Source organism: Plectropomus leopardus, chromosome 17 (assembly GCF_026936395.1).
Source record: "Plectropomus leopardus strain MGB_pleo_1.0 chromosome 17, ASM2693639v1, whole genome shotgun sequence".
NCBI lineage: Eukaryota > Metazoa > Chordata > Actinopteri > Perciformes > Serranidae > Plectropomus > Plectropomus leopardus.
This window is the reverse complement of record NC_142192.1, coordinates 14403821-14416174: the sequence shown is the minus strand read 5'-3', so window position 1 is coordinate 14416174 and position 12354 is coordinate 14403821. Positions and strand designations below refer to the sequence as shown.

Sequence of the window (12354 nt, the reverse complement as noted above, 5' to 3'; positions counted from 1 at the left end):
CATTCTTTCAACAAAAACCTTCATTAATTTTACAGTTTACCAGTTGTCCTGTACTGTTATACAGTTAAGCAGCGAATATATTATGAATTGTCCATTAATATGTTACTCAGTCAGTCGTCAGTTTACTCAATGACAGAAAAGGGTTCCCTTGAGGAAAAAGGGTTAGTCACAGGGCCAAGCACACAGCTGGCTTTGACTGATTACGATTTGTTTGTCTGGATGGATAATAAGCCAATGAACTCTCTGCTTCAGAAAACATGTTCTACAAAACACCCTAAGTGTAACTCGGCTACGATCAAAGTGCAACTTGTGGGAGTTCACCAGCAGGTCACTGACTGCCAGTTTTCAAAAAGCATCACGTAGCAGGCGGCTCACGCATACCTTTGACATGTCACTCCTTTGAAGCACTTCAAAAACACCTAGATCTACAACGTCTCTCTGCACCCTCGGGTGTTTTTGTGCAGTTAAAAAGATTTTAATGTAATGAACTCTGAGAGAACCAGAACAAGGACAGAGTATTGCATTATCTTTTTTTTTATCACTATGGATGTAAATCGGCACATTGGGTTAAATTTTGACCAAATAATAAATCCCAAAATGCAAAAACTGGGCTCAGACCTTTCTCAGGACTTCTTGTACTTCTCAATGTACACTTGTATTAATCTTAAATGTTTACTGTAAGACTGACACTGTATGCATGTAATTAAGACAACAGTGATGAGATTAAAATTCACAAGATACCTTATTTCTCACTCACATTGCAAGTCCAGTGATGCCGCATGCAGACCCAGTGACTCCAGGTTGACCTCTGACTGTGCCGTGACCTCTGCCCTGCAGCAATGGTACTTGGTTATCACAGAGGATCAGCTGACTGTTTTAGTCAAGTACAAGAGTTAAACTGGATCTGATTCCACTCACCTGGCAACAGTGCAGCATAAAAAGACGTGTGCACCTCCCCTAAAACGTACAACAAGGTTAGACTGTTGTTGTTTTTTTTGCCATCAGACACAGAAGTGTAGTGTGTGGCACATCCAACATCCAAAGCCTGCATAAATACATACATATAGACATAAAAACATGGCAAATCATTTAGATAATGTCTCGTGCTTTATTAGAATTTACAGTGAACTGACAACAATGCTGTAAAGGTTACTCACTTTTAAAAAAAAAAAAGGTTAGTTGGCATATAAAAAGGGTTCTTTTGCATCCGTAACACAAAAAATAACCTTACATTTGTTCTTGTGAACATCAAGACTAGAAATATTCAAATGGAAATATACAAAACTGAGTACTGACGTTAAAAACATCCCCGCATCTCATGCAGCCTTAACTCTGGATATATTATACATATTAACATTGTATGTGCCTTGTGTTAAGAAGACATTCAAAATAGCATCTTTTTGCTTTTGTTTCTCCAATTAGATACAACATTTATCTAAACCTAAAAACGTGCGTTAAAAAGAGTTCTACGGCATTGTGCAGGACAAGAGCCTGCTCCGGGTTCTAGCTGTACGAGCAGGTTCTCCTCTCTGGTCTTCTCTCTGGACTTTACTGCAGATCCTTCTGAATGCTGCGATGGAGACAAAACAAGACATGAGGTTAGAGGAGAAACAATAAGTCACTCATTTTCTGTCAACTGACTAATCAACAGTCAACTATCTGCAGAATCAGACATACTTTATTGATCCCCTGGGAAAATTGTGTACAGAAGTAATTCCACAGTGAAAAAACTTTGTTCAAAAGTATGTTTAGAGGGCGCAGCTTACTAAGTTACTTGTTAAAAGAATAGAACAAGTACTAATAAAATAGCTAAAAGTAAGATAACAAGGAGAAGTCACTGCAACAGGCTGCATGCACATTGGTGCATGTGCACTACTCTGCTTAACTTTTTTAATCAAAACAATTAAACTTTTGCTGGTTTCCTGCTTCTTTAATGTGAGAATTTGACGCATTTCTTCATCATACATAATACTATGGCTTTGGATTTTTGGAATGATGGTCGAAAAAAAGAAGACAATAAAAGACAACACCTTGGGCTCTTGAAAAAAAAAATATATGCAATAATTTATCAGATACTGTGCAATAGCATAGTAACTATGCTATGTAACTATGCTAACCCTAACCCATATACAGCTATGAAGACTGTTATGATTATTACGGATACGACTATATATATATATATATCTATACACACACACACACACACACACTACTACACAACATCCTGTGCAACCATCAATCATGGACATACAGTATATTTATAAGTAAAAATATACATAGACTTTATATCATTTTATGTCTATTTCATCAAATTTGTATTTCTGTCATATTCTTATCTTATTTAAGCACTTAATCATTTGTTTCCCTTTTTTTCTCTCCCATCCAGGTCTGTAACATTAGACTGCACAGTATGAATGAAGTGGCATACCTCTCCAGATACTCGTGGACATTGTCATGGCCATTGTAGCGAGCCAATCCCACCAGGATGCCGGTAGCACAGCGGCCCTCCTTCTTACGACACAGGCTGCAGTTGCACACCCCTCGGCAGATGGGGCACGACCATGCCTACAAAAAGAAAAGGCCCAGATTAAATGTGGGAGTCCAACTATGTTGTTACGCTGTCACAAAAGTGAATTCATGTTGAGGTTTTATATTCCTTCCTTCCTTGAGTCTTTTACATTTATCAAATCACCTGCCTTTGCTGCTTCTGGAAATTCAGTTTTGCAAACATTTGCACAAATGTTGATATGCATCGGTAAGATTTTTCCTAGTCTTTATTAGGCAGGATCCTTGATGAACGGTCACCAATTTGGTATTTTGCGCTGCATTTTCACATGATAAATTACCCGAGGTAAAGTTGCACCAACCCAACTTTAACTCAAAGTCACCAACTCCCAACTGCAAAAACGACAAGGACACAATTCAAACAGGCGCATAAAAAAAACTAGGCCTACTGAGGCTTTGATAAGCACAGTAGGCCTGAGTGTTAAGGCTTAAGTGTTTCCAGTGTTTTGCAATGTATGTGTGCTTCCTTTTAGCACAGCAAAATCAAACAGAAGAGTGTGACTGCCTACTCTCTCCTTGTGTTTAGTTTCACCTGTTAACTGTATGCTGTTGTCAAAAAGAAAATTTAAATTAAAAAAGAAAAAGAAATTTACTAGCACTTAAAAAAACAAACAAAAAACTCTGTACAAGAAGCGACAAATGTACAATAATGGAAGTAACTAAGAAAACACACTTTTGCACAAATCATGCGAACAAAAATCCCTTTCTCTTCATAACTGCAAGTCTTTTTTTCTTATTATACTTTACATCGTGGTGTAGTTCTGGTTTAGATGCATCTTTATCTTTACCTTACATTCTGCATGGTTTCTCTTGATTTTCCAGCAATTAAGTTGAAGTTTCTGTAGGTGGTGCTCTTTGCTTAGTTCAGCTATGTTCTGCTATGCTCTGTTGACTACTCAGTTCAGACTTTACTTTAAAAGAACATAAACAAAAACGGTATGGCTGTCACTGGAAATGTAATCTCACAATCACACATTTTTTTCATTTCTCATTTAACAGATGCAGGGTGTTTAAAAAGAAAATGTAAAAAGCTTCCAATGACCAGATATCACTGAGCATACCTGCAAATGTATTTACCTGAAAGCCCTTCTGATTCTCTTTTTGAAACATGTTTTTTTTTTAAATTCGGTCTTTGAAAAGCCAGCAATACAAAAACAATCCTCAAACTTCAGAGATTATATAATATTATTTTCCTATGTGAAATCATGGTTAATATCAATTTTAGTTTAATTTTAAAGCAAAATCTTGTCAAAATTGGCGCTGACACGTCAATACCCCAGTTGTGAATAATAGTACTCTTACATTTCCTGTGACATGTTATTTGATTTTAATTGTCCCTTCAGTAGGACTCTGTAATCATTTTTTATTATTATAAAAAAGCCCTCAGCTATTGGATAATACCAAGTCTGTTAGAAGGAATCTTAGTGAATAGTTTGACAGTAATTTAAGTTTTGAGCAGCATATCACAAAGCTTGTGTAATCCTGTTTTTTTAAGATTTTACTGATAAATTTTAAAGCTCTTCATGGCCTCTCTCCCAGCTATATGTCTGACCTCTTAGTACCATACACACCAGTACGTACTCAGATCCTCGGGCAGAAGTGTTAAAACTAAAACTAAAGGGGACAGAGTCAGGGCAGTCGGGGCCCAGGGGAAATCATGCCGTCTGAGTCAGTGATCTCTTTAAAGTTCCTACTTTGTACTGGGATGCCTTTCCTGATTTTACTTGAGTTCTAACATCCTTTAAAATGTCTTTTATTGCCTCTGTAAAAGAAAACAGTTTCAGAAAATGAAACATATCAAACCTGTTGATTTGATGACTTGAATGTTTTATTGCTGCCTTGTGAAGCACTTTGTAATGCTGTTTTGTGCTCTGTAAATAAATATGATTATTACTATTCTTATTATTAATAATATAAAGTGAAAAGTTTGAAAACAAATGAATAAATTAGTAAAAGCAAATTGCTTATAATGACAAAAAGACATTAAAATTCAGACACTTCAAGTTTGACAAACTTTGTTTTTCTTTTCTGGCATATTTTCGGCCTCAGAAGACCCCACATTTATGTCAAATGAACCAAATCCAAAGTGAGAGAAGCAGAGAATAAAATGTTTATTACTGACCGGGTCCAGCAGTACTTCACGTACGTCCTCTCCATAGCGGTTCTTCAGACACGGCCCACAGAACTGACCTTTGGCCCCCACACAGAAACCACTGCGACACACCGTCTTCGTGTCTAGGGTCTTCTGCCTGCACTGGTGACATGAGCTGCCCTGGAGGGATAACACACGCGCGCGCACACACACACACACACACACACACACACACACACACACACACACACACACACACACACACACACACACACACAGTGATGAAACATGCTAACCTGACAGCACAGTACTGACACTGCTAAACTGTTGAAGGCCTGATGTAACTCACATTCTCCTTGTCCCAGATCTTGTCCTTGCTGCGGTACGCTATGTTGTCCAGATCTTCTTTGGTGATCTCGTCAACTGTCCTTGCGTCATACTGACTCTTCCTGTACGCGCGGTTCTTTCCCCTTTTCTTTTTCTCATCAAATTCCTCGTCCACCTGCCCAATCACAAATCCACAAATTGCAGGTAAAAAAATAATTATTGCACATTGTTCTGGGTCTAATTTTTTATGAGTAATTTAATTTGTCGAAAGACTGATTCAATGACTTAGACAACTAGCTGCTCTCAACATGTAAAGGCCTGAGAAAGCTGTTTCAATAAAGTGTAATCTGTCAGACAGCAGCAGCAACCACGTAACTGTCAGCTGACAAAGCAAACGGCAGTGTCGGCCTACAGAGCAAAAGCCATGGTAGATTTTCTGACTGACAAATAATTGCCTGCATGGACAGAAATATTAACAATATTATTTTATGTATTTGACAACTTTATTTAAACCTGAACGACATTCATCAGTTTGCTGTTTTATCAATGGCCCTTTATTTGTTTGTGTTTGTATTGGACAAGTTGTGGTGACATATACGCCACTCTCGCCATTCAAATTAAGCCGCGTATCTGCTGCCTGCGACACCCTTCGTGGTGAGCAGATTCCGCCTACTCGGCACACCACAGGCGTGGTAATTATGTGGACCCACTCAGCCTGGGAACCAGTCGAATCTGCAATTTAATGATTTTATTTGTTCTTGCAGATTCGTCTGGTCCGCTTTCCCCATTCAGATTTCAAGTGATGCCAGTCTACAAATGACTTCACTGAAGATATTAAGCTTCTCCCAAATCTAAATACAATCTGGCTAAAAAGAGTGTCAGTCTGTCTGAAATTTTTTGGCTTTTCATGCCTTTATTACAGTGCAGTCAGAGAGTGACGGCAAAGGGGGAGAGAGAACGGGGATGACACACAGCAAAGGGCCGTAAGCCGGAATTGAACCCGGGCCGCTGCTAAGGACTCAGCCTACATGTGGTGCACGCTCTACTCACTGAGCTAGAGGCCCAAAATAGAACATTTTAAATCAAACAAAACATAAACAAAAATGTAGTATCTGACTGCCACTTTATCAATCAATAATTAAAGCACTTCCCTGCCTCTACAGTATACAGTGTATTACATTATAGATGACAGAAAATAATACTGAGAAATTATTAACAAAACTCCCATATCAGGCAGGTTCCTCTTTCCTATGAACTGTGACTGATTGTTGTATTAAAAGCACCAGAGCGCTGTAAAGGGCTGCATGTATGCTGTAGATGTCAGAACACAGTGCGAAGTGCACGCCGCAAATTGTTCCTAATCCGTGACTATGGCGGCTCCATAACTTCGACATCTCTTCACAACAATAATGTATTTCTAAAGGTTCTGTGTGTGCATGTGTGTATTTCAATGAAGTACTTTCTCTACCTCTACCAGTCTCCTGATGTCGACAGTCCTGGGGCTTCTGCGAGCGATTGGCTCGCTCTTTTCCTCCACTGCGAAGTTCTCCCGAGGACGAGCCTTACGGGACGGGTTCCTTCTTTCTGACCCAATCTCTGGTTCAAACTTGCGCTTGCGTGGTGTCGCTTTCTCTGGCGTCCGTCTCTTCTTCTTCTGAAATAAAAAAAAAGACTGGGTTTGCATATCAGAACAGTAAAAAAAAAAAGAAAAAAAAGATGGCAACACAAAAGCTTTAAAGCTTTTTCATGTCTGTCCAGATTCATAGGCTGCAAAGAATTTACGAATTCTAAAATGTGGATGCTTCTCACACATCTTTAACCCGGCATCACAAGGGATCTATACAATCAGCACCGTTTCAAGGTGGACACCCAATTTAGAGTCACCAATTCGGTATCTGACCAAATGTCTTCCTTGTGTTCCTGAGTTATGGTTATAAACATTAAAGCCACCACGCTTTCATTGAATGCATGGAAACCAAAATTGGAGGTCTTCCATGAATATCAACATCCAGATTATTACTTACAATTCTGGATCCGACTCTTTCTCATTCCTATGAAGGTTGAATGTACTTACTGTAAATTGCTTTGGCAATGTGTATTCACCGCGTATACTTACGTGAGGGGTGTTGGGTGGAGTGAGGTCAGCCATGGTGCTCAGATCAGCAAACAGCTTAGCAAGCTGAAAGACAACAGCAGAGAAGACCAGAGTCAAGGACATGCTACACGAGGAGGGACTGATATATGTCTAGTATATAGATCACACATTTTGTCAGAATATGGGGAAAACAAGAATTTTGATTACCATCGCCTTGTTTTCCTGGATGTTTTTGTCTCGTTTCCGCAGGCTCTGAGACAAAACCTCCTCTTTGTCCTCCTCTTCTTCCGCCTCCTCCTCCTCATCCTCCTGCTGCTGCTGCTGCTGCTGCTTCATCCTCTTCCTTCCTCTGGCTCTCCGTGAAGGTGGAGTTTCTTTGACTGGTTTTGTGATCTGTTTCCCTTGCAGCTCCATTTTGGGGGAAGACACCCTTTTGACAGGAAACCTGAAGAACAAGATTAAAGTAGGATTATTGCTAAATCACATGAGAATCAACACAGATATCATGAATTAGGTCTGTGTTTCCGACAGTCCCTTGTATGGTTGGGCAACAGGTTGAATGGAGCTGAAAACAGCAACAAGATTAATCTATGGCTAATAAACATTTTTAGGCCAAATCACAAATATTGGTACCTTTATATATCTGCCTGATCAGGATTCAAGCTGTTAAATGTGACACAAACAATTAACCTCATCGGTAGTTGAGGCGGCACCGACAGTAACAGGCTTCATTCATTATTCTATTTGTATAATGTGGGTTAAAGAAGTATTTTACTGCTGAGAGGATGATCTTTTCATAAAACCAGTCTATTCAGTAAGAAGATGCAAAAACCAGAAAAAAAACCTAGACAAAGGGCTGTGGCATTTGCTTTAGCTCAAGAGATAGAAAACCTACAACTACCAGAATGCACTGTGCTGCACCAGACCAATAAACGCTCCAGCTGATGGGTGACGTAATGCGACCTTCTCTGTTTTAACACAGGAAACAATATGGCAGCGGGCTGGTAACAACCTTGAATCACAGTTAAACGGTAAGCCAAAATATGTTCCTGACAACATTTTAGGTAAGAAACAGGCAACGCAGTAACAGCCTCCTGGTTTGTATTTGATCAGCACCACCTAGTTTTACAGTTTGATCTCATTTTTTTCAGCCTCCATTTGTACAACACAGAGAAAACTTCCTGCTCACAAATTGTCATATTACAGCCAAAAAGTGCATTAAAATATGCTTCTGAATACATTTTAGGGTAGAAATAGGCATCAGAATATTGGTTAATATTTGATCAGCACTGCCTAGTTTTACAGTTTGATCAGAGTTTGGTCTGAGTTCTCGAATGTCTTCAGAAACATCTCTCTTTCTTTTGATCTGTTTCCACAGTCTTGGGTCTGTAGTAGCCAGCAAACAGAAATATGGAAGTACAATCTGCAGTTTGGGCAACAGCCATAGAGTCTGCAAAAATCTGCTAAAAGATGAGCAGGGAGATCTGGGCACTTGTGATGTAGAGGAAGTTAACCGCTCTTCCATTGTACATAATACCCACAATGTTGTGGTACAACACCTGTTGGAAATTGGCAAAGAAGCCCTTTAAAGGCATTGTAATCCAGTGTATACTACAATCCTATAGACAGGAAACCCCTCAGCCAACCATGCAAATACATTAGATTCTTTGTTTAACTAGCAGCAGACTTCAGCACGTCGATGTAGGTGTTTTAACACACTGAGACACAGTGATCATCTCTAGCTTAACAAAAAGTGCAGCAAATATCCATCTGTCTTTGTACCAATTTACACACACACACACACACACACACACACCTAAGGGCAACTAAAAGACTCTTCCTCTTTGGTGGGGGGGCGTCCTCGCCATCAGAGTAGAAGCCTGTGTCCACATCGCTGTCCTCCTCTGAATCCACCATCTGGAGAAAACCAGAAAAAGAAAAAAAAGCATTTAGTCTGTCACTTTGGCTGCTGTATACACACACTTTCATCATATAATACAACAATAAATGTTTCTTACCGAGGTCTTTAGCCGTTTGTTAAAAGATCCTCTGTTCTTTTCTTCCTCATCCTCGCTGAAACCTTCAAACTCCTCCTCACTGTCTGACTGGCTGAACAGACGAGCCAGCTCAGCAGTTATGAACTTGGACTTAAAACATGGAGCCTGTTGGCAGACATATCAAGCATCACGTTAAACACAGTTTGGTGGAATACAAAAAGGAATGTTTTTGACCTCTAGCTCTGCTGTGGAGCTGTTTGTCAATGAGCGGGTCCTGATTTTGTTTATCTCTTGCACATAAACGCAGGCGACATGTTCCACAGTCCCGCCACCGGTGTCCCACTACTCGACTGATCAACAGTGGGCGGTAACACAAGAGGATATGCTGCAATGCAACATAAAAGACGTGGATAAGAGGACTGCAAGCTAGTAAACAGGGACGTAAACAATGCTGGCAAAAATAAATAAAAATAGCCCCTGCAAATATTTCATGGGAAAGGCACCTAAAACATCTCTAAAAGCTCAAAGATACAGACAATATGTTTTGTTGAGTAACACTCACTGTAACCACAACTTCTGCTTACATGAAAACTCCACAGGAAGATTTCTTAGATCAAGTATCACATTTTACACTAGAGGGAGCACAACTCCACCAGTGGACATCTCGATCAGTAACTGAATGCTGTGGGAACAATGAATTCAGTTCAGCTGTGTCACTCTTCAGGTTACCAACATAACCGGTGCTAAGATTAGCCGTTTTTAATAAAACGGAATCTGGCTCTTATATTTATTTCGGCAGATACCAAACTCAACCCAAGGAAGTTGTTATCACTACCGGCCTGTGCAACTTCTCAGCCGGGTTGAGCCAGGGCAATTTAAGACCAGTGACAGAGTGAAGCGGAAAAGAACAAACACTTAACAGTGGCATCGATTTTACTTCCTCATTGTTGGAGTACCACAGACCCAAATGTTGTATGTGTAATAAATAATAATATTAATTTAAATCATTTTTTCCCTAAAGGAGCAGTGTGTAGGATTTAGTGGCATGTAGCAGTGACAACTGCTGAAACCAGCTGAGAGTTTTCCTATGTGCCAAGCAGGAAATCCTACTTAAAATTCCTTCAGCGTTCATTGCTCAGGAGGTTTTTACTGGGAGACAAATCTGCATAGGTCTCTTCCTCTGCAAAACAAAGGGACCCGGGGATTAAAACATTTAAAAACATTGAATAAAGCAGTTTTCACATTACAAATCCCTGTTTCTCAGCTGTTCAGCCTGTTGCAGACCATAGACTGTACATAAAGATGGACGACCTAACATCTCGATCACCCTCTGGTGTCTGTCTGCAGTACAGGTCATGTTAGTGAATGAGACACAGGCCAAACTAAAAAAAATCAAAGTACATGTCAAACAAGGAGGTTTAATAATTAAGACGGTTTCTGACACTGGAGGTAGTTCTCATCACCTTAATGTTTGTTTAGGTGATCGTTTCTCTGATAAGCTTGGTTTTAAATGGATTTTTAATTCTACAAAAACAGGATTTTCTAGCATTTTAGACAGCTGTGTGTGCCAATCACTTTGCTTGCGTTCAAGGGCGCTGTTTCCGATTGGTTGGACATGTGTTTTTGCAGCAGCGGTACTCCAGTTATTTTGGCTTCACTTAAACATAGCAGGGGTGACTGGAGATTTGTTGTTAATCTTTATATACAATCTATGTTCATATAGGCCCCTAGCCCAACACCTGCTAAACTGTGCTCACCTTTTTTTCCTCTGATGTCTTATAAAGACCAAGACTTTTAGCAGGTTTTTACCTGGAACCAAATTATGTGCAATTACTGCAATTATCTGTAACTGGCTTGATAAACGTGTCATCTGTTCAAAGTCATCTTTATAAGCAATTCTCATAAAGTTATGTAAAGTTATGACCAATTACACTGATAAAACAATGTGAAATATGTAAGTTTTTGCATGTCATCCTTTCCTGGCCACTTATGACAACAGTGTATTTGCCTTTAACTTGGAGCAAGACTGAAGTTTTAGGCTCAAGTCTTTGACAAAAGTATGCACATGAGACTGTCATGGAAATTGTGTATAACAGGATCAATGCAGTTGATGTCCCTGATCCCCTTTGTTGACATCTGTTGAACCACCCCCTTCAGCCCAGGGGGTATTGACCTCTGACCTGCCAAGAGGAGGGCGACACAGACTGGACCCACTTAATGAACCCATCTCCTTTACAAAAATACCAAACATACACTCCTTTACTATGAGCATCGGCTCACTGGTCAGGGATTTAGCCAAAAATGTGAACGTTGACGAGCATTGATGTGAATCAGATCACGTATAACGTTAAGCTGGCTAAATAACCGGGTCAAACCAAACATTTGAGACACATTTTGCAAATTCAGTTAAAAATATAACATAAGCAATCTCTGGGTTATAGATATGGACTAGCTACAGTCAAAAACACCTTATTCGGGTAAATGTATGGACGCATCTTCACAATGGAGCAGACTGAGGCCGGCCAAGCCAACAACGTTGTTAACAATGGTGTTCTTTTCGACTCATTGTGGCTTTTATTCATCATAAAAAATAACGTGGAAAAGACAACTACATCTACACGCACTGCTCTGCCGCTTACCTTTGACGTGAGGGTCATTTTTATCTCCGTTTAGCGGAAATTTTCCTTCCAACACAAAGTTTTGACCTCTACTAGGAAAACCAATGAGTGGAGTGTGTGGAGGGGGTTTAAAAATCAACCGCTATAGAAGTCCGGTCATTGCAAAAGTAGGGGTTTTCATATTGCTAGGTTTATATTTTAATTTGTACTTGAGACCAGATTTTATAATTTTTTTATAAACCACTAACAATTGTTTACTTAGTAAAAGTCTTTCCTCAGCTATTATTTCCGTGGAAAAATGTATTTCTATGTTCAGGACTAGTCTTCCCTTTATGTCCCCCCCGCACTCACAATGGTGCAGTCCACCCTTTCGCGCGTAAACGGCATATGGGCGTGGCAGTCCGGGAGAACTTCCCCTGACACACTTCTGCTTCTCTGTATCTGCACTTGTATTGTTGACATCCTGTCTGTGTATTATTAACAGTTTAATCAAACTTTTAGCACTAACTGAATATACTCAGTTTTGAGGCACTTGTACTGAACCGAAATATTTACAGTTTATGTTTCTATTATCTTCTTAAACAACATTTCAGAGGCAATTATTGTACTTTTTGCTCCATTACATTTGTTTGTACTTTCTCTTTATTGGTTATTTTGCAG

At 39.6% G+C, this 12354-nt stretch overlaps 1 protein-coding gene across 1 annotated transcript; it reads right to left on the bottom strand.

Moving 5' to 3' along the window:
* Positions 1–1088: 1088 nt before the first annotated feature.
* cdca7l (cell division cycle associated 7 like) lies at positions 1089–11869 on the bottom strand. Its single transcript, XM_088090590.1, has 10 exons — positions 11716–11869; positions 9098–9241; positions 8896–8996; positions 7287–7524; positions 7101–7163; positions 6453–6638; positions 5007–5159; positions 4688–4837; positions 2429–2565; positions 1089–1570 (listed from the first exon to the last, which is right to left on the bottom strand). The coding sequence occupies exons 1-10, from the start codon at positions 11731–11733 to the stop codon at positions 1549–1551; spliced, it is 1212 nt and encodes a 403-aa protein (XP_087946716.1). The 5' UTR covers positions 11734–11869; the 3' UTR covers positions 1089–1548.
* Positions 11870–12354: the final 485 nt, after the last annotated feature.

Bases quoted from the DNA above. Each gene is read 5' to 3' on its own strand.
- cdca7l (XM_088090590.1), bottom strand. The intron at 8,997-9,097 runs GTAAGAAACATT...GGTTTTCTCCAG, and splicing joins ACAAACGGCTAAAGACCTCG to ATGGTGGATTCAGAGGAGGA. The intron at 7,164-7,286 runs GTAATCAAAATT...GTTGTCTTTCAG, and splicing joins TCCAGGAAAACAAGGCGATG to CTTGCTAAGCTGTTTGCTGA.